Source organism: Poromitra crassiceps, assembly GCF_964638095.1.
Source record: "Poromitra crassiceps genome assembly, chromosome: 3".
NCBI lineage: Eukaryota > Metazoa > Chordata > Actinopteri > Beryciformes > Melamphaidae > Poromitra > Poromitra crassiceps.
The window spans coordinates 55,720,054-55,743,223 of record NC_139625.1 but is presented as its reverse complement, the minus strand read 5'-3'; the positions used below and the strand labels follow the sequence as shown (position 1 = coordinate 55,743,223).

At 42.5% G+C, this 23,170-nt stretch overlaps 2 protein-coding genes across 2 annotated transcripts in view; one reads left to right on the top strand and one right to left on the bottom strand.

Annotated features, from left to right (window-relative positions):
• Nucleotides 1-10,929, bottom strand: part of rbks (ribokinase) — a 42,266-nt gene extending 31,337 nt beyond the window's left edge. Inside the window, exons 1-4 of the mRNA XM_083633332.1 lie at nt 10,856-10,929; nt 7,373-7,434; nt 1,313-1,445; nt 339-402 (exon numbers count right to left, since the gene is read on the bottom strand). Coding sequence (XP_083489458.1) covers nt 339-402; nt 1,313-1,445; nt 7,373-7,431 — 256 coding nt within the window. The 5' untranslated portion in view covers nt 7,432-7,434; nt 10,856-10,929. The remainder of the gene's footprint in view (nt 1-338; nt 403-1,312; nt 1,446-7,372; nt 7,435-10,855) is intronic.
• A 225-nt stretch (nt 10,930-11,154) lies between these two features.
• The window catches only part of babam2 (BRISC and BRCA1 A complex member 2), a 154,230-nt gene continuing 142,214 nt past the window's right edge, over nt 11,155-23,170 (top strand). Inside the window, exons 1-3 of the mRNA XM_083633875.1 lie at nt 11,155-11,234; nt 13,070-13,223; nt 15,704-15,780. Coding sequence (XP_083490001.1) covers nt 13,087-13,223; nt 15,704-15,780 — 214 coding nt within the window. The 5' untranslated portion in view covers nt 11,155-11,234; nt 13,070-13,086. The remainder of the gene's footprint in view (nt 11,235-13,069; nt 13,224-15,703; nt 15,781-23,170) is intronic.

Here is a 23,170-nt window from a genome sequence, read left to right as displayed (position 1 = left end):
GAATTAAAATAAACAATAACAGCCGCTGATTCTGCCTCTCCAGCAGAACTTCCGCAGCTCCGTTGTGACACATTGTGACGTAAAACGCGTCAGAACGGAGCGATTTGCCAGAGGAGGAAATGGGAGCTCTCCATGAGCAAAACAGAGAGAGAAGGTAAACACTGCCCATGTGCTTATATTACCAAGATTATTATTATGATACAAAGTGGGTTGATTACAGGTAAAGCCATCCTTTAATGTTTTAGCAATCATTGACGCCAAGTAGAATTGGCACTAATTTGGTATGCTATAATAAAAAGAAAACAAACATCAACACAACAAAAAAGCATCTATCTTACCTGTATGAACGCCGTTGTCCTTGAAATTCTGGATGTAGCTGTCTCCAAAGAAGTCTTTACCGACCTACAAAAGATGGAATGCAGAAACGATTAGAAGAAAGAAAGGGTCAAGCGGGGTCAGACTTGGTTTGCGGCAACTTTTGAAGAGGCTCTACTCAAACCTCAGTTGGGTTGGAATTTCTTGTACCCTGCCAGCATACTGGCATTGTGCCGCCGCCGAAAATGTGCAAAAACGAACACACAAATTCAACAAACACACGCGCACACGCACACGACCAGCTGCGCCAAGCCTTGAAGATACGATAACCCCGCCATGACGCCTCCTCATGTCCACCTCTTTAGTTTTTCTCCCCCCCCTTCCCCTCTTCCCTTCATCCGCACAGGGATGTCCACATCTATAACTACTTGGGGTTGCAGGAGGGGTCCCCACCTTGCCCCGAGGCACCTACTTCGAACCCACGCTTTCCAAAAAACGTGCCAAAATGCGGGCACTTCTAACTGCCTGTGATGTCGGGTTGGGCTGGTATTGGCTGCTTGGCCCCATTCTCTTTGAAGAGCGGCCTTCCGTCTTGGATGTTTTCGACAAGCCTGGGTGTCTATTTTTGGGTTCTCCCCATGCCCAGAAAGCTCCTCCCGCACTGGGCTGTTATCGATCTGGCCTCTTTGTTCTGACAGAGGTGGGGCTCTGGTGCTTTAGTGCTCAGGTTAAAAGGCCACTCTGAGCCTACTGATTGGAGACTTGGGGTTGTATGGTATGGGTGGTATGGGAATATGCTTGTTTGAAGGCGGGCAAGCGTGGGTGGGCGTATGCATGTGGTATGATATTGATCAAGAGAAAATGAGGGATGGAGAGATGGTGCTGTGTTGAAGTGACTGACTGGAGTGTGAACGAAGCTAGAAGGTTTATGGTGGGAGTTGGTAACTAGTTGGCAGCACAGCAGCATTGTATTGCGTTTGTGTTTCCAGTGTCCTACCTTGCAGACCATAGTGGCCTTGGCCCCCAGTCTTGCAGCCTGTATGCACTGGTTAGCCCCTTTTCCTCCAAAGCCGGTGAAGAACTTGTGACCGTGGATGGTTTCCCCTGCCTTGGGAAGCCTTGGCGCCTGGCTGAGAGAAAAACAGGCACTGCTGAACACAAAAACAAGCACTGCAAGGCAATGACCCCATGGGAGTGACAAAAAATAAAAGGTTCCTCCCCTAAATGGGATACCTTGGCATTTTGAATTTTAAAGGTATACTATGCAACTTTTTCATACAAATAAAAAAATGTTTTTATCCTTATAGAAAAGTTTCCCTTCAAAAACATCAATTTTAACCCACTAAATACTGTGGCAGTGTGTTGATGGTCAGACGCTGCCCCCTGCCAGATTTTTGTGCGGTTTACATTTTGTTTGGCTGTGCCGGGACGTATTTGGGCAGATACATTATGTAGAGGTCCACGTGGGGCTGTATAACGCCCAGCCAGTAACATCGCTGAGAGTGCAACAGCCAGCCAATAGCATCACTAAGATGTTGCCTCAGCAGAGCGGAGTCAGTGCGAATGAAAACCAGGAAATAGAGCTCCTTCCCAGATTGGATTTTGAGCTGTTTGGAGTGGACCTCATATTTTCATGGTTCGGAAGTATGTGTGTGTTTATTTGTGTTTTTATAACATAACTGCTGTAAAACTACCAGAAAATAACTAGGGGTGGGGGAAAAAATCGATACACCACAGTATCGCGATATTTTGCCTGACGATATTGTATCGATATTGCAATTTTTTTTTTTTTTTTTTGCAGGCCATGCCAGGCCACCGGGCTACTATAAACTTTAGTTCCAAGGCCAGCAGTAAACAAACGGTAGCATATTTTCATTTTGTTTTAACAGTAACAGTTTTGTCATAACAGTAATTTACAAATTCCCCAGTTACTGAATGGGCTGCACAAGATGTTTTGTGTAAGTGAAGTGAAGTTGCAAAAACTACATAAGTACAGTAGTCCACACACACATCCAGTTAAGGTGGACTGTAAGTAGACTGTAACAAACAGTTCAGTTTGTCAGGTGCATGCAACTATGACATGACTTTATGAAAGTTGTTGGTCTGTCTACTTGACAATGTTGCTGCAATAAAATGGTTGAAGTCGGATGTACAGACTGAAAAATTGTTCTTATATAAACCAGATGTTGACAAAGTTTTCCTTTGGGGACATAATTTGCAGTTGAAAAAGTAAGAAATCGCAATATATCGAAATATCGCAATATTCAATATATCGCAATATCGATATATCGCAATATCGAAAATATCGCAGTATCGCAATACTATCGTATCGTGACTCAAGTATCGTTTCAGTATCGTATCGTGGGCATCTGGTGATTCCCACCCCTAAAAATAACGTTTAATCCCTGCATTTCAACAGTTTACCGGCACTCTCTCTCTCTCCACATAAACTCAGCCTCGCTCGACCACATAAACAAAAAACACAGCAACATAAACATACTGCCACATTATTATATGGGCCAGAAGTGATTGTTTTGGGGGAAACTTTTGTATATTTATGTTTTTTTTATGAAACAGTTGCATAGTATACCTTTAATGTGCTAGTTTTTATTTTAAAAGTCACACTGCAGATGGAAGTTTGTACATTTTCCTTTGATGTTTCTATATTATTATTGTTTATTATTATTATTATTATTATTATTATTATTATTATTTTGCATTGTTAGTATTCCTCATTGAAACAAGAGAGCGGAAGGGAATGTCAAAACGTTAAGGTATCCCTTTGAGGCAAATTCTCTTCTCTCTCCGATTACGATTTATTTTTCAGTGGAAAATGGACAGAGCATGAAGTCAAAAAGTATTGGGTCACTCTAGGAAGTAGTTTAGATGCTTTGCAGTTTGTGAGTTTCTGAGTCGACTAATGATGCAAGCGGCGCGACCTGGAGCTGTCGCAACTTGACACTACCAGCAGCGGTAATGCCTGACTCATCAGGGTTGGGTAGAGTTCCCACCCCACCCCTCGGGGCTGATATGCCACAGGTGGGTGCCCTCCCCTCGAAGAGCCGGCCCTTGCTGTGATCCCTCCCGGAGGCAGAGCGGGCGATGAGTAACATGCGGGGGAGAGAGGCCACGGCAGCGTTCCAGACGGCTTCGTACTGTACGTCAAGACACTGTGGTCTGGCCCCCGGCCAGTGCTGCCCAGGGCCAGAGGGGTTTGCGGATGGCAAAATGTCATAAACTTATTTTCCGCCCTGCTGTTGCTCTCTTACGTGAGCGTGAGTGTGTTTGTGGCAGGTGTGTTATTACAGTAAGTTCACTCAATCTCAGGATTTCCAGTAACTGGCAAACAGTGGTGGTCGTTATAAAAGACGCCTTTTTTCTCTCTCTCCGCACAGCCGTGTGAAAACATTAAAATGCTCACAGCTACAACAGGAAATGGGGGGAGGGCAGCTGGAATGCGGTGAGTTGGTGAGAAGGAAATTGGACAAAGGTTGAGCACATGTAAACACACACACTCACACACACACACACACACACACGCACACACACACACACACACACACACACACACACGCATGTAAACATCAAGTACACTGTCTTTACTGAGTGTGGCCTTTTTCAGTAAAGCTTCCCGAACCTGTGTTACCACCGTTTGGCTCTTCCCCTCCCACCTGTGGTGGAATCCAGCTCCACATTTTGGCTAACAGCCACTTAAGACCAGATGACTTGACAGGTAAGATTAAACAGATTTCCAAATTCTTGAGCAAACCCACCCACGCCTCCTCATGCTCAGAGAGAGAGAGAGAGAGAGCGAGAGAGAGACACTTGGCCATTGTTGTCTGTTTTGAGCAGCAAACAAACAGGACAGTTATGCGCTAAAGTGCGACCTGGGTGCGCGCTCTCCCACGGAACCAAAAGGCCAAAAGCAGGTGTTCGGTGACGTGGAGTGTTTGCTTTGAGGCTGGCTCTCATTTCCCTCTCCTCCGGTTCTATTAAAACCTTTCCTCAGCTGTCAGCGAGCAACAGGGGAAGCAGACCTGGACAAAAACAAATTTAAATGTATTTCAAGTAGTTCATGTCTGAACTACATGAGCTTGATTTGTCTTTACAGCTGGAGATATGGTCTCACTTGCTAAATGAGATACAGAGTGCGGCGGCCCATGTTTCGCCCCACTAACAGTATTACACTGAATTCAAAAATGTACTAAATTACTGCTTAGCCCAGGAGTGACAACAAGAGTACATTAAACACATACAGAAGTCATTTGGATTTGAGTTAGATAACCTTCAACTCGTGCTGTGAGTCAGAGAAGCTTGTCAAGCTCTCGCCTCATCATTTGCAGCTACCAAAGGAAATGTTTAGAGCTCATCTTGTGTATTTGTTTCCCTTGCCCCCAAAAGCACCCTTTGCTCAAAGCTCTAATAACTCAGTCCAATGTGATGGGGCTTAACAAGGAGGTTGAGCAAAGAAGGAAATGCCTTACATGGTCACGGAAAGACCATTTGCCAATTAGGAATGTAGGAACAGGGATGTTGGCATTCATGTCTGTGTGGTCAGACCACTTCTGTGGAGCCACGCTGATTGCTATCATTCACTCAGTGGTCACAAGTCTACACTCTGGCCTATGTCTAGGGACAAGCAATTATAAATATGTGCACTCTTTGATATGGTTGACTCTATATGAATAGTTGATCACAGAATCTCTCAGAACCATATACACATGTCTTGCATTCACATACAGATCCCTACATGGAATAATGACTTCAGAGCCTACATGCATTACAAGTCTTAACTACTAATCGTAACCAAGATTACACATTGAGCAATGACATGGGGGGGGGGGGTTGGAGGTTAATGGGCCTTGTCATCCTCAGACGAGACTCAAATCAGTGAGATTTGAGTCTTGCACTGGGACTCTGCGACTCATTCTAGTAAGTTACTGCTACCGTGTGGTGACAGAAACAATCCTGGCCCATTTTGGATCCTCTCCATAGTTTGGGAAAAGTCAGGCTTGGCTGAGCAGGTGCAAATTGCTCCACAGCCAGTGACTCGGGGAAGCTGTGCCAGTAGGGGGCACTGTCTGGCTTTGGCAATCATGGGTTAAAGGCCTGCTAGGCTGTGGAGAGGCAAAGCGCTTTCCCTTGTGCAGATAAGAGGCAATTCAACATAAGCCTTTTACTAGCAGACATTCTGATGTCAAATAGGAGCGTAAACAATGCTCTGTCTGTAGCCTAACGTGCATCAACTATAGCCTGACCAATGCATTATACCTGTGTGTTTGTATAACAGAGAGAAGGAGAGTGTCACCCAAACATTGAGACTTCAAGACAACTGGATTTCTGACTTCAGAGCCATGCATATCACTTTGAAGGGTCAGAAATGCATCCCTGCCCCCCTCCACTCCATCCAAAAAGCCCCAACCCCAGACACACACACGCACATGCACCCACACATACATACACACAGACACACACACACACACACACACACACACACACACACACACACACACACACACACGCACCCGCACACATGCACATGCACATGCACCCACACATACATACACACAGGCACGCACACACAATCCCAAAACAGGCCATTTCCCGCTAGCATATTATGGTCTTAATTGGCAACTTCTGCCCTTCAAAGCACAAAGTCACTGACTGAATTGCTAATGAGCAACAAAATAAATACTTGCCAAAAAGCCTCGGTAAGAGCACCCATATGTTTTTGATAAGTGGGGACTTGTGGAGCAATTTGAACGATGGGAAAAATGTGACAGTTTGAATTTCACTTGCAAAAAATGCTTGGAAACTTTTCTTGCAGCATCAGATATTTTGGTTGTTTATTGGGATCTCCATCTGCTGGCACCTAGCTGACAGCTATTCTTCCTGCCTTTCACATCAAATCACAATAGGCTATATTAAAAAACTCTGTCATTGTATGGCGCTTGCTCTCAAGCTGACAGCAGGCTCCACAGAGTCCACTCCATAAAGGTGCCGACGGTGTATTTAGTGAGTCCATGTGTCTGAAAGATTGTGTCATAACAAAGGTTATGGTAAATGAGGGTGGCAAATTGTTCTCAACTCAGTCATTGTGCGGGAGTTGATGACTAACTATTCGTGGGAAAGGATCATATTTGGCTCCACAGATCTCACCACATATTGGGATGATGCAACACTGACATTTTAATAAACAGTAATTACAGCGGCTGATCTAAGCTCAGTTTAACACACGGTGATAACGTAGATCTGCATTATCTATATCAGCGATGAGATCAATCAATGACCTGCAGGAGTTGTATTATTGTGACAGTAAAAGCAACTTGTGCTTCACTGAGAACTGCTGGCAAATAAGTTAAAATAAAGTGGAAAGATGGAAGAACGTTTTGCTCCCTTGATGGATCCATTTAGCAAAAGGGCTGGACCTACATTGGAGAAATATTGATCCCTCTTGCTCTCAAAAGGTGGTTGACCAAAACACTGCTGGACCGGACCCAGCGATGCACCTTGGAGAGAGGAGTCATAACATTTTGGGCTTTTAGGATAAGCAGTAGTGGCATTATCTAAGTTTAGACTACTTCCGCTATTCTCGGGCATATGGGACTGTGCTGTCCATTTCAAGCCGTGATGGAAACACGCTGATATTTCCACGAGCTCGCATGTAAAAATAAAATCCATGAAGGAAAACGGTGGTGGTGGTTAATAATAATAAAGGGGAACGTGTTTGAGACAATAAACAATTGTGGTTTAACTGCATTTTGTTAAAAAGAAAGGTCAAGAACGCTGTAAATACAGGTCCATATGGTAGTGAAAAGTTGCCCAATGTGTTGCTTCCGGTTGGGTCTACCTGAGGAAGTAGAGGAGTTTCCTGCACCCAAATTTAGCTGATAGATTGTAAAGCGGGCCTTATCATGAAATACAACAAGAGAGATTGGAGGGACTTCCCCCTCAGTAAGGAGGAAATCATATCAGAAACCGCATTACTAGTGGCAAAAGTGTGTTTCATTCACTCGTGGTTATTTAGACTAGAGAAGTCAGAGCTGGCGTTACTCACCTCACCAAGTCAGTCATGCAGGAGCCCACCACCAGCACATCGAAAGCCTCCTCAGTCATAATCTGATCAAGACACACATTTGTGTTATTTGTAATATTCAGGTTTCCTACACATTTTCAATTAAAAATGACATACATTTTCCAGACCTTGATTTGTTTGAAGCTGTTGTCTGGTGCACAAAGTTTATCCCCTGGAATTTCTCGGGTTCCCAGCAACGCACCTGCCAAGTTTGAAGTCGATCGGACGAATGGTTCTCGAGATAAACCACTTTTTGTTGCCAGTAGGTGGCACTATGACTATGCATAAGTCCAAATTGCATGAAATGCGGCACCGCACTCCAGCAAGCGCACTCCGCAAGTTTGAAGTAAATCGCAGTGTTTCTCGAGATAAACTGCTTTTGGTGTTGCCAGTAGGTGGCGCTATGTAAAATTGCAAGCAATTCAGCACTGCACTATGCCGAGTTCCCAGCAGCACACTCCCCAAGTTTGAAGTCAATCGGATGAACAGTTCTCAAGATAAACCGCTTTTTGTGTTGCCAGTAGGTGGCACTATGACTATGCGCATGTCCGAATTGCACAAGATTCTGCACTGCACTGGCTCGGGTTCCCATCAGCGCACTCGACAAATTTGAAGTCGATCGGACGAACAGTTCTCAAGATAAACCAACTTTTTTGTTGCCAGTAGGTGGCGCTATGCCGAATGGCATGAAAACAGCGCACTGCACTGCGTTGCTGTATCTCATTGGCTCATTTTTGTCAGTTTGTAACTAAACAAATAATACAATTACTGTAGTTTTAAACATTTTTTTCATTGTTCTCATCACTATAAGCGGAGTATTGATCACCATAAGCAAATTATTTAAACAGCATGTGTATAGGAATGATTCAGGACAAAGCTTTTTGATCAGTATAAGCGGTTGATCACTACATGTATAAGCAGATTCCACTGTATTACCGTATTCCCGTTTTTCTGCGGCGACGCAAATTCACGTGAGGTGGTACATCGCAGAGACCTGATATTGACAGATGTTGGTGGTTACTAGATGCCCTAGAAATATTTTTTTCATTCTCATACTTTTTCAGCGGGGCGTGTGTGATTTTGCTCATATGCACCTGGAGGTCAATAGTTGACCTGGGTGAATCCATCTCGCTCAGTTGGTCCATATTATTTAGGTCAGTGAAGTGGCCTAACACAATAACAGCCATAACTCCAGAAACTATATATTTATATTTATTAAGTATATTTATTTATTTAAAGGAACAAATTGATCAATGCCACTTTTGGCCAAGGAACCCCTGCTACTGCTGCTTGCGGCTATATTTATTATTATTATGTATGGGGGGTCCACTTAGCATCAGTGTGTGTTCTACTGAAACCTATTCTTCAAAAATGAGGACAGAGGCCTTTTGAATAGTATACTGAAGCAAAACTGACTCCTTGCAGGTATATCAGGCAAAATATGCACACTAGTTTCCCCAACAGCTTCCAAACAAACATCACTTGATATTATTGAGCTCTTTACATTACCATGGCTGAAACAAGCCACAAGGTAAAAATAGAGCATTCATCGTAAAGCTCAGTTGGACGGGCTCCAATCTAAACAGGGGTGATTATTTCGATGCTGCACCACGTGAACACAACACAGAACCAGAATCACAATTCTTTTATTCGGCCATAGTATGTTTGCACATACACGGAAATTGTCTTGGTGTAGAAGCCCGGCCAAATCTTTTAATTAATTCAATCCTCTGCTTGTATCAGGGCTAACACGAGTGTGTTAATCTCTTCAAATCTCTTCCGTCCTACTAGGCAGTGGAGGACTTGGAAAGCTTGGCCGCTGGCTGTAGGCTGGCTCAATTCTCTCCCACATCTCGCAGCGTACTGTCTTCCCTCTCCAGGAGCCAACAGCTAAACTGGAACCCTCCCCGCTTCCCACTGCAGTAGATTAAAATAAGATCTGCCATGTCCGACCACTACAAACAGCAGGGATCCCTCTGAAAACTCTCCCTTCCTTGTTATTCCAATCTCCACATTGACCAACCTGCAGTTGCATTCGTGGATGAGGCATAATGAGCAAGGTGTTTCACAGTAGGCATAAGGCTACACTAAGCCTGGGGCTAAACAGGTGACAATACATATTCCCATAAATTCAAACAATTTAGCCTAAACGTTACTCAAGGTTGCAGATAATTGGCTTAACAATTTAGACTAAGCAGTAAGTAAACTCAAAGGGAATAACTTGAAAACTTTTTTTACATAGCCTAATGGTGTTACCGTATATATATTTGCTTCTGTCTGTTTGGTGGTCAAGAGTTAACTGGATAATAATTATAATAATACGACCATTAATGTTTAAAAATGCTTTTCAGACATTCAGAAAATAACTATAATCACCATCAATTAATCTGCTACCATCGGCCCCCCCACACACACATGACGGCTTTAGCTCAGGAGGTAGAGCGGGTCGGCCAATGACGCAAGGGTTGGCGGTTCGAATCCTCCTCCCTCCCAGCTGCTGTCGTTGTGTCCTTGGGCAAGACACTTAACCCCAAATTGCTCCCGATGGTGTGTAGGCACCCTGTGTGGCAGCCTGCCGCCATTGGTGTATGAATGGGTGAATGTAGACTATCTACTCATTGTAAAGCGCTTTGGATAAAAGCGCTATATAAATGCAGACCATTTACCATTTACATGCAAATACTTTAAAATAAGCTCTCCCTCCCTCCCAAGTCCTTTGCTAACCATTTTGAAAATGCTCAAAAGAAAATGTATTGAGCTGAATGTCAAACTAACATGAAAACTGGTATAACCAACTAACTTAATGGGTATTTAGACACTATATCATTTATAACAGCTATGCTATAAATTATATACATGTTTGGCTTTTTGGGGGGTGGGGCAAAGGTTATAATAGAGATATGTATTGATTGTTTCATGTAAAATGTTGTTTCTACAGACAATATTGAATGTAGTTTTGAATCAGACCCATGAAGCTGGAATTCCCTAATTTTGAATCAGGCCAGTAATACTGTTTTTGGACCAGTACTGGACTTTGTACAGACACTGACCCCATTTGTCTTGATCCTCATTTACATTTGTATTTTTATGTTAGGTCTCTTACTGCCACGACCAACACAAGTACTTTTACAGAAATCTGGATGGCAATATGAACTCTTTTGCATTGCTTTCCCCCGTCTGTGTGGTGTGTTGTATGTATTCTGCTGCAAAACAACCTGATCAGTTTGGCAGTGTTGTACTAGCGTTATAGGTGTTTCAATTCAATTGAAAGCAGATACTGAACGTTAGGGTAGTAAAGTTAACGTTAAATGCATCTATATGAAGCTGCAAATGTCAAGACACAACAAAGCCCAGCTAACTTAAAGAATAGCTCGAACGTAAACGAGGAAATAATATTGATAGTTGAGCAAAAACTTTAGTGACACAGTTAACGTTATGTTTTGAAATGCGACAATACACATTTACCTGTCCTTTTGAATGTGCTGTTGCAGAGTGGTCAAGTCAAAGCAACTGGTCAAAGTGCATATGCTAACGCTAATGACAGCTGTCTTGACCGCATACTGCCAGGCTTCGTTGCTGCTATTAAATATATGCATACACGTTTATTTAGTATATTTTTTAAATGCAAGTAATTGCAATAAATTACGTTTCATCGACAATATGTCACGGGTAAATCTGACTCTCTTGAGACAAAATTAGTCATTATATCAACAGGCATAATTACAAACGGCTATCTATAGTGCGGTCCGTCACAAGGACCCAAACTACAAGCACCGGAAGTTTTGAAAGCATGAAGTAAACGTTGGAGTTAACGCTGATATTATCTGATTTTCAGCTCTTTCAGGTAGACTAACGGCCGTTTGTATGCTTAAATATCAAGTACATTATAATTCTTAACTGAGCCGAAAGTTCAATGGTAATAATTCAACGTGCTAGCTAGCGGAATGCCCACTATGGCTAACGTTAGCAACCTTGCATTGACATCATGACAGCAGCAGCTAGCGTACAAACTATGACAGATCATAGAGAAGCTAATTTCTTCTCTTCTGCTGAATGTAACCAGGTAGAAGAGTCTGATCAGAATCGATCTGTACATGCACCGTGCGCTTCCCATGCAGTGTGGCCAACGTAGACAGCAGCGTGTGTATGGACAGTATGGGACAGACAAAAATGAAAATGTCAATAACGTTACAAACTTACATCGTCTAACTTCACCAGTTTACATTCCTCGACTGCTAAGTAGGACTGGGAAATATATATATATATCGATATTGTGTTATAAGACTATATATCGTCTTAGATTTTGTGATATGGCTTAGAAGTGTCTTTCCTAGTTTTAAAGGCTGCATTGAAGTAAATGTAATTTTCGGAATTTACCAGACTGTTATATTTTATCTTTATCAACTTACCGTAGTCATATAGCTACATTACTGACAATTATTTATAAAAAAAAATCTCATTGTGTATGATTGATTGAAAGATTGATATATTTATTTAAGTGCCATGCACCTGTTTAAGGTATGCAGCACATATGGGCTTACAAGACACTATTTAACAATAGTCAGTGGCCACATGACAAATCATTATACATTTGTACCGAATCCAAGAGAAGATCATTTCATCAATATTCACTTTCCATAACATAGATGTATTTATACTGGATACAATGGTCTCTGCCTTACTCACCAGGCATTTTCTATAGGCTACATCTTGCTAAAACAAAAATCTCCTTATCAAAAAGCCAACTCAACATATGGCCTTGAGACAATCAAAACAGATCAGGATTTTTCAACTGGATTTTTGCTTGTGTAAAATTTTGTGAAAGCACCAAGTTACAACTGAACATTTAGCCCACTAAGTACAAAATACAAAGATATATTATGTGCATCACCATTCAGCCTAAAAATACAGAGAGATGGTCTTTGGTCTCTATATCGCCCAGCCCATTAATGTAGGTCTGGTCAGGGGTTTTCAAAGTGGGAGACGGTCCTCCTTAGGGGGATTCCAAGGGGTTTTCAGGGGAGGCTCAGTGAATGGAAGTAAAAAAACACACATTAGTTATTACATTAGTTCAAAAGGAGATAACATAGAATATCCTAAATGTGTGTGATTGGGTTAAAGAGATAGTATAGATACTGTAGTCTGTAGACCACATCCAGACTGTGGAACCACTGGCGCTCTAGCCTGTATGTAAAATGACCTTCGTGCAATACCTGTAATACCTGTGTTTTTCTTGTAGTCTCTCTCTCTGTATCTTTATTTATATGTTCTGTGTGATGTTTGTTGTACTATGGACCCCCCTGAGGTGTCCCGAATAAAGTTTTTAATTTAATTTAATTTAATTGTAGGTAGTTTTGGGGAATTTACTGTTTTCCCCACTTTCCCAGAGTCAGAAAGAAACTAATAAATTCCTTCAGACAGACATTTTTTATGTACTTGGTGTAGTCTGAAGTATGTGAAACAGCAATATTAGGCCATCTTGGCTCAATTGTTGAGTGTCTATGGGATCAAACAAATAATATAATCATGATCCCATCATCCCATATGCATCCAGGAATTGAGCGAGGGGTGTGCGTTTTTCCAAGCTTTGTCGGGGGTGAGGCCCACACTGTCTCAGACTGCTCTAGGTTTAGCTTCATGTCCATCATTCCTATTGTGTTGTTGTGCTTGTGTGTCCAGACTCCTGAGTGTGGAAAATGAACAACATGTCCCCTGAGGTTGCACTGCACCGCATCTCGCCGGAGTTGCGGCCCTTGCTGTGCAGCGTGGTGCGGAATGGTCGCGTGGGACTTGACTCGACCAACTGTCTCCGTGTCACAGACCTCAAAACAGGGTGAGTTGTAGTTTGGCACCAGCTAGCTTCCCTAAGAAACACAGGATGCTTTAGGGTTGCTTTCCATCGTTCTTCCTTAGCAGTCATGCTGCATTCACATCATACGGAAAAAATTGTAGATGTGAGCTTCCTACGTGAGAACATTCTTCACATCAGCTTTCAGGTGGTAACTTGGCACCTCAAGGTTTAAGATGAATCATGATTTCTCATGAATTCTTTATTTCACCAACAAGGAAGTGTCTCAAGTCAAATGTAAGGAATAACAAAACTAAAAAAGTGCACTCGGTGGAGTGCAGATCTCCGCCACACTCCGCTACACCTAACCACGACATGCAAACGAGCGGAGACGCAGATGAGTAATTCGAATGGAATCAGCGCTAATGCAAGGGGTCAGTCATGCGCACAGTAGCCCATCAGTGGCAACTAAAGTACAAATGGTTGTCCATAGGCGACCAAACGTGTTTTAGGAAGGGAATGCCGTCAGGCTAGCCTGGTAAACCAGCCCGTCACGTGAACTCACATTTAATTTGGTTCTGCGTGACGGTCTGGCCCCAAAGCCAGTGGGGGGGTTTAGCAGAAGCAGGAGAGCCAATGAGCGGCTGTGCTGTGATTGACAGCGCAAGTTGGCCAATCAGGAACGCCACTAGCACTGCACTAACAAAACAATAATGGCCGCCTCCTTGCCTGATCGTCTGGAGGAGTAATGTCAGCGTTTGTCTAGTTTAAACAGCCATAAAGTGCAGTTATTGCAGAAATAGTTTCAATAACAACAATTAAACAAGTACAGGAGTATCGCCGCAACCGCAGAGTTTCTCGGCTGAATATATGTTTTTGCCATTCTCCCGAGTGGATTTGGGTTTGACTGGATCCGACGCTGATTGGCTGAAGGAGTTGTCTGTCAAGGCAACTACGCCTGCCCCTGCTAAAGACTGGGTGAAGAGTTGGGGCCAGACCGTCATGCAGAACCAAATTAAATGTGAGTTCACGTGACGGGCTGGTTTACCAGGCTACCGTCTGGCACCAAGCGCAAGCGATTGATTTATTGGGCCAAAGTAGTCAATTTAGCAGAGGTAAAAAGCGCTGGTATGATGAAATGAATGAATGAAAAAGCTTACCATAAATAAAGTCAAATAAGAGTGAAGAGCGAGTGCTGGAGAGCCTGGCTGCCACAGGTGTGGAAGGCAATGTCGTGGAGATATTGACGTTTTCCCCCTAGGGCTGCCACGATTAGTCGACTAGTCGCGATGACGTCGATGACTAAAATCGTCGCCGACATATTTGGTAATCGACATCATCGCACACAGTGCCAGAGAGAGGGGAGAGGGCGTTGACCTACACAAACCTTGTTTGTTTATGTTTGATATTGCAGTGGATGGCTCACTGTAAAACATCCACTCACTAGACATATAACTCACTAAGTGCATGTGTGCTGCCTTTGAAAAAGCTGTGAGTAACCAAGAACAACCTAAATCTATGGGGGGGGATCAATCGTGGTATTTGACAGGTTCAGACGCATGCATACTTTGAAGTTGGTGCTTTTTTAGCCATCAGGCTGTTCACACATTTATTCCCATATGATGTAAATTGAACATTAGACGGTGCACGATAGCCAGATATCAGTTGGGTCTCAGTGTCAAGAACTTCTCCAGGCACTTTGGGATGTGGCGGCTTGCTGAGATGAGGACGACTCAGAAGTGGAACACATGGTCACTGTTGGCATCAATACAAGCCACTCTGTCTTTATGTCTTTGTGGCAGAGAGAATCAAACACCATGCTGAAATCTAGCAGTCAGATGTTAACTTTTACAGCTGATTTGCCTGTCATTTATTTGTCCTTTTAGACCTACACTGTTGGTTGAGGAAAAGTTAATGACCGTTAATGTTATTGACATAAGTGTTAATTACTCTGGATTAGTAGAATATACCAAAGTGTTAATTAGTCTGGATTAGTGGAATATACCAAAGGGACCTGAACAACCTGGAGATTAATGTCTTAATGTAACGGTGGCCTGTGGTTAAGTAAACGTCACTTTCCGAGACCTCAAGAGACGCTCTAGCGGCAGTTGCTAGAGCTCATGGGCTTTGACCTTCCTTGCTAGAGCGTTCACCTCCCATGCCGGAGGTTTGATCCCCAGCTGCAGGGGGGACTGCTTACTGCGGGTTACATTGGAGCCGTGACCCGGATGGGAGTGAGTGTAACAGTGGTGAACGAGTAGTAAGCCTCACTCTGCGTTACCTCAAGAGATGCTCTAGCAAGTCAAGCGAAAGATGCTAGAGCTCATGGGCTTTAGCCTCCTTGCTAGAGAGTCCATCTCCCATGCCGGAGGTTTCTGGTTCAATTCCCAGCTACGGGGAACAACACAATGCAGGTCACATTAAGTCAAATTCAATGTTTGCCAGTAAGTGAGGTGATAAATTGCCAGATGGAGATTGACTCCCCAACCCCTCCCTGTTTTGATCTCGATCACTCCCACTTTCAGATGTACATCTCTGACCCCTGGGCCCTGCTGTGACCGCTTCAAGCTTCATATCCCCTATGCTGGAGAAACACTGAAATGTAAGTTTGAGAAATGAGTTGCTTTCCTTTGTGCCGTTTTGCATCCCCAAATGAATTGAACCAGTTAAGCCACTGACATTATCTAAAATTAAATGTCTAGTTTCAGATAAACATGGGCAGTAACACTGCTAAACTGATCGGGGCACTTAGAAAAACTATCTATCTATCTATCTATCTATCTATCTATCTATCTATCTATCTATCTATCTATCTATCTACCGTATCTATCTATCTATCTATCTATCTATCATTCAATTATGTATAATCATGCTTACCGTAATTATAATCGGTGTACAGTTTTGTTTGCTCCCCCCTCCCCTTTTGCCGCCTCCTTTTTTTGTTCTCTGTATTCTAAACTGTAAGTTCTGAGAGCCATTCAATTTGTAGGACGCCCACTGTGCTAAAGTTAATTGGTGCATTGTCTAGAGGGACTGCACTCTCAAAAGACTATTGCAACGCCAAATTCATTTGTATGACAGATGACACATTTTCAGCCAGGCTTCATTAGTGTACTTCAAAAACAGGCCGGTTTGTAAATGAGAGGAGGTTTTAGTTCAATAACAATTAAAATTAACTACTGATATGTTGAATCACATGAATATTACATTAAAAACACACACGATTGCTCCAAAATGAGATATCCACCATTTAAAAACATCCATGAATAAATACTCTTACAAAAGAACTGCAGAGTTGGAAACAACCATGGAATACAGTATTATCAAAGCTATTTTAATGCCAATGTTTGTACTTTGGAACAAGGCTGTTCCACAGAGGAATGAGATATTTCAGGGGGAAGTGGATCACTCATCCCCATTTTGAGAAGCAAAATCACAAAAAATATTTATTTCATGGCCCTTTAATTTATTTTGAAGTAGTGGTAATTATGTTGAATGCACAACAATTATGATTAGTTGATTTTTATGGGGAATATTTGACATCATTGGACGTCAACTTCTGTCTAAATACAAGAGTCAAGTCAGGTTTATTATACTGTACAGCTGTAGTAGTCCTAATTCACAAGCATGTCTCAGAGGACTTTACAGAAAAATGTGTCTAGCTAATCTAGCTATGCACAATCAGTAAACAGAATTGAATGACTTACATTATTTCAATCATGAAAGACTCATAGGAAGATTAATAAACCTTATTGAACCAATAAACAGTTTAAGTGTGGTGTATGACGCTCCTCTTGATATGAGAGAGCGATGGTGTCAGTGCCGTATGGGATAGATAATCCCCCCATAGGGATTTCTACAGGAGCCATGATATTGGTGGTGATCAGGGGAGGGGGGTGGGGCGAAACAACTGCTCCAGTGATGATGAACAGCAGCTGAGGATGCCGGCACAGATGTGAGTGATAAACTTTATTGAACCAATAAACAGTTTGAGCGTGGCATATTACTCCATGATATGATGTCAGTGCCGTATGGGATAGATAATCCCCCAAAAGAAATGGAAGTTAAACCGGGATAATACATATAACCAAAGGGGGTCATGGAGCTCGCCGGGTGTATGCAATTGTCTGGACGTGGGCTGACGGAGGTTGATGCAAATGCTGGGATAACGGGTTGTGCAAATTGTCAGGACATGGGCTGACTTGTCAGGACATGGGCTTACTGAGGTTTAAGCAAACTGCAGTGATAATGGGTTGTGTAAATTGTCAGGACGTGGGCTGACTGAGGTTCAGCAATGGCAAGGATGCTTATGGGGTTAAATGCAAATTGCCCGCGCATGGGCGCCGCACGGGGAATGGGAGAGAAGACCACCACCAACGGAGTTCATTAATGCTTCCTGCCAATCATGGAAGGAGCGATCTTTGGGCTGATAATATAGCAGCTTGCTCTGGACAGATGTAGGACGCATAGGCCGATGAAGACCAGCGCCCAGTTGTTGAAGGGAGGCAGCTAGGAATGGGACCAGGCTATTGATAAGGTCACTTGAGCAAGGTTGGCAGATGGAAACCAGTGCAGAGTGCAGACCAGGAGTACACTGATCTTTGGGCCAAAAACCAATATTAGAATGCGATAGAGAATATATAACCACTGCTCTCTAGTTTACAATAATTCATGTGCTAAGAAATAACAATGTTCACAAGCATGCACACCCTCACTCACTCTATCTATCTATCTATCTATCTATCTATCTATCTATCTATCTATCTATCTATCTATCATATATCTATCATCTATCTATCTATCTATCTATCTTTCTATATATCGAGAGGGAGACCGACAGATATGGGGAGAGAGAGAGAGAGAGAGAGCGTGGGGAGTGGGACAGAGAGATGTGGCTCGGCACACACACGCACACACACACAGCGTTGAGGCGTAAGCAGTGAGAGAGAGGCGGGGTTGAAAAGGAGCAGAAATGCGATCACCTGGGAATACGAGGTAGGATGAGGGCAGATTAGGAGCAATGCGTCCTCGCATTTAAAATAACTGCCAAAGTCCGACTGAAGCAAATTAAACTCAAAACTATCACAAAGGAAAAGCAGCCATAAGATTCAGACACTTTGCGCCATGAGTTCCACTCTATTTGCCTGTCTGTCTCTCTGCCCGCATGTTTGTTTAGTGTGCGTGTGTGTATGTGTTGTAAAGAGGTTTCATTTGTGTTCATGTCATTTTCATCGCTGTTCATTGTAACGCTGTTCAAACCAACTCCCCCTCCGTGTTGTCGCCCTCCATGCTCGCACTTTGCGACGTGAAAAGGGGGGGAGGAAAACTTTGGAAGCGTCTTTCACGCATAGAAATGCAACTGATAGAATGTGCACTGCATGTAGCGCGATTCTAACGATCTGTCTGGAAAGGCAGATCGTGGAGACATTCTAATCATCGTTAATATCGTCATATCTTACCTTTCTTTGATTATGCGGATGTTGTCTATCAAAACGCATCTAAAACCGATCTTCAACCTCTGAACACAGCATACAATAACCTCTGTAGATTTGTACTCGGATGTTCTTTTACCACTCATCACTGTACAATGTATAACTCACTCAAATGGCCGCCACTCAGTACAAGAAGACACACTCACTGGTTGCAACTTATTTTTAAATGTATACATTTTAACTATCCTCTTTATTTACAGCAGTTATTAGTTCCCCACTCATCAACATATCAGTTAAGACACTCTTCACATTACTATTTTTTCATTCCTGCAGTTAGGAAAACATCTGGAAAGAGAGCATTTAGGTTCAAAGCCCCCTCAGACTGGAATAAATTATCCCCAGACATACGAACCATTACATCTTTTCACATATTTAAAAAAAAGTCTGTCTTCTTGTCTTGAATCGGCGTGCTCCTGTTTCCGTTGATATATACTAACTGTCTTTATATATACATATATATTTATATATATTGCGTAGTATATGACCATTGTGTGGTGCATAAATGTGAATGTATAAATGAGCAGTTATGTGTGTATGTATATATGCATGTGATGTATATGTATGTGCTGGAATATGTATATTTATATAATAACTTTATGTATATGTATATATATGTATATATATATATATCTGCTATTATACATGTTCTCTACAGTTCACTGAAAATACGATACGTATTACTGATTATTATTTTGGTTTATATTTATTTTATTTATCTTGCGATATCATCTAACTGATACTTGGGTGTTAATTGCCGTAGTTGTGTTCTTGTCTCTTTTGTCTTGTTTGTCTTGTTGTTTGTCATGTCTCTTCTGATTTAAATTGTAACTTCCTTGTCTTTGCTTGGTAGGACCCCCTCGAAAACGAGATGATTCATCTCAAGGGGTTTTTCCTAAATGAATAAACTTGAATATATATATTTATAAAACGGCTCTCTCAAATCAAGCAATCTGATTGGTTCACAGCCATTGTATAAATCCAATAACCCACTCCAATAACCCATGGCCATGGGTTATATGGGTTATTGGTTGCCATGGCAACTCTCTTACTAAAAGCCTTTGGTTACCTCAAAAAAAACAAATGGCGGAGACAGCTGTCAGATCCTTGTGAATCGATCTTCGCTTATAACTTTACTAATACTTCACAGAAAATTATGTTTTGTACAAGAATAAATGCGGGCTAATGTCTTCTTTGCAAAAAAAAAAGGCTGTTAACCCCGCATTTAACCCCGCATCTAACCCCGTAACGTTAGTTGGTGTCGGGCTTTGCAGAAAGCACTCAGCTTCTCAGCAAGCGCTGAGAATGCAGCGCTGCGCTCGAGCTGCCTGTCGGCTTTCCAGAAAGCTCTCAGCTTCTCAGCAAGCGCCAGGATTGGCCAATGTCAACTTCAGTCTCCAGAACGATCCAATCAAGCTGTTATCCCACGAGGCCTGCGGCCTCGTGGGATAACAGCTTATCAGCGGGATATATTCGCCACAACACACTTGCTCTCATGCTATATTGCTTAAATATATCGCCCACCCCTATTCCGGACCTCTTCCTGCGATTCTCTATTGCCCTAATTACCTAATAATGTGATGTCATCAGTGATGCCATCCTTCCTGGCTGAGGGTTCAGTGATGATGTCATCCATGATGATGTCATCAGTGATGTCATAGACCTTACATTACCTTGCCCCCTTCGGGGCCGAAACCCTAGTTCCTGGAATTATGGTGACTCACAAGACCCATTTTGCAACACAAACACACATATGCACACACGGACACACACAATCCAGAGAGATGCTGTCAGTTTACGCAGGTCTGGAAAAGTATAAAACATTTATTTGATAATTTCCAGGTCTTGAATTGGAAGTTGAACAAATCAATGTGTGGAAAAGTATGGGAAATGTGGTTCAGGTCTGGACATAAATATAGCTTTTATGTTGTTGTAGACCCACTTGGAGTCCACAGTTTTTGTTGATGTCAGTAATAATGTTCAGATAGAGGGAATGCTCTTATTACCCAGCCACTGTCAGTATGCATTATAACAAATATCCACCAGAATCAAATCTAGTCAACAACATAGGGCCTGCCTGGAAACAAATGAACACTAGACTAGAGCAGACTTCATGAATTTTATGTGATAACTGAATCAACTGATAGGCACAAAATAATGTTGTAGCCGGTCATTATAAAGACCCAGTATCTTGTCCAGGTGATTGTCAAGTCAACTCAAGTTTGTTTGTATAGCCCTAATTCACAACATTTGCGTGAGCTGCTTCGTCAAGAAAAAACAGATGATTTACTGACAAGCTATTTGAACAGATGTCTCCTCATTTCAAGCCGTCTGCAAAGAAATGGAAGGGGAATCTTCATCTTGTGTCCCACTCGCTCTCTAAAAAAGAATCAGTCAGCAAGATAGAGAAAAGCGCTCATACTTTCAGGTCTTTTGGTGTTCTTTTGCCTTTAAGCAAACGTTGGATGTCGACATGTGGGAATGTATTCGTCATATTTTGGAAAGCAATCTTTAAAGGATTAAGGCCAGGGCCCAGTTGCACAAAGCACCTTAGGTTAAGATTCCCCTCAGAGGTGTCCATAAAATAGAATTGGCTGCACAAAACACCCTTAAATCTTCTCCATAAGGTTAAACATGTTAAGGAAAACAAGCACAAGATTTAAGGGTGTTTTGTGCAGCCGATTCTGTTTTATGCACACCTTAACTCTGACTCTAAGGGAAATCTTAACGTAAGGTGTTTTGGGCAACTGGGCCCAGGTGTTTTTTTAATGCATTGCTTACCGTCAACAAATCCTTCTGTATGAAAATAAGAAAATTAGCCATGATTTTCTTTTGCCACGTTTTCAGTGCTGTGCCTTTTCTCTGGATAAACAAGAAGTGAGCTTCAAATGAGCTGAGCTGCTAATTTTTTGGGACTGTGAGCTATAGCTCAAAGTTCAAAATATGAGCTATGAACGTGAACTAGTTCATTTTAATCTGCGTGAGCTGAACTTTGAGCTAGCTCTTGTGAAGTGTGAGCTTGCACTGGGTACAACAGTCTGACTTTTCGTGGTAACAGTTAGCAATTTGTTTTTGATTGAAAATGTCTTTATGAGCTCTATTTAAATGTTTTTAGCTTACAATTGGAAGACTTCTGGGTTGACGGCTAAAAACGGCATTTAGGAAGTCAGAAAGCAACGAGAATAGAGCACTGTTGGTTTTGTTATTTTCATAGGATTTGTTGATGTGTAAGGTCGGAGAAGACACGAGGGCTGCAGTCTTTGCATTGAAAGAGGAAAAAAGAGGTGGCCGGCAGTCTGGCTTGGCATGCAGCTTCTCCTGTGAAGTTGCTGTGTAACTAGTAAAGCTGTGAAGCTTTACTAGTTACTGTACTTTCCTGTGCTTTGGCCTGAGGAAGATAGTTAATGTACTTTCCTGTGCTTTGGCCTGAGGAAGATAGTTGATGTACTTTCCTGTGCTTTTGCCTGAGGAAGATAGTTAATGTACTTTCCTGTGCTTTGGCCTGAGGAAGATAGTTAATGTACTTTCCTGTGCTTTGGCCTGAGGAAGATAGTTGATGTACTTTCCTGTGCTTTGGCCTGAGGAAGATAGTTGATGTACTTTCCTGTGCTTTTGCCTGAGGAAGATAGTTAATGTACTTTCCTGTGCTTTGGCCTGAGGAAGATAGTTAATGTACTTTCCTGTGCTTTGGCCTGAGGAAGATAGTTGATGTACTTTCCTGTGCTTTGGCCTGAGGAAGATAGTTGATGTACTTTCCTGTGCTTTTGCCTGAGGAAGATAGTTAATGTACTTTCCTGTGCTTTGGCCTGAGGAAGATAGTTGATGTGCTTTCCTGTGCTTTGGCCTGAGGAAGATAGTTGATGTACTTTCCTGTGCTTTTGCCTGAGGAAGATAGTTAATGTACTTTCCTGTGCTTTGGCCTGAGGAAGATAGTTAATGTGCTTTCCTGTGCTTTGGCCTGAGGAAGATAGTTGATGTGCTTTCCTGTGCGTTGGCCTGAGGAAGATAGTTGATGTACTTTCCTGTGCTTTTGCCTGAGGAAGATAGTTAATGTACTTTCCTGTCCTTTGGCCTGAGGAAGATAGTTGATGTGATTTCCTGTGCTTTGGCCTGAGGAAGATAGTTGATGTGCTTTCCTGTGCTTTGGCCTGAGGAAGATAGTTAATGTACTTTCCTCTCCTTTGGCCTGAGGAAGATAGTTGATGTGCTTTCCTGTGCGTTGGCCTGAGGAAGATAGTTGATGTGCTTTCCTGTGCTTTGGCCTGAGGAAGATAGTTGATGTGCTTTCCTGTGCGTTGGCCTGAGGAAGATAGTTGATGTGCTTTCCTGTGCTTTGGCCTGAGGAAGATAGTTAACTCATTCTCTGCCAAAGACGTACTCGGACGTACTTTTTACAATGGCGTTCTGTGCCAAAGACGTACTCGGACGTACTTTCATGTTTTGCTTGTTTACATTAGATCAGACCCTTTCCCAGCCTGTGACATTGTTTCAAGTCAAACTGAT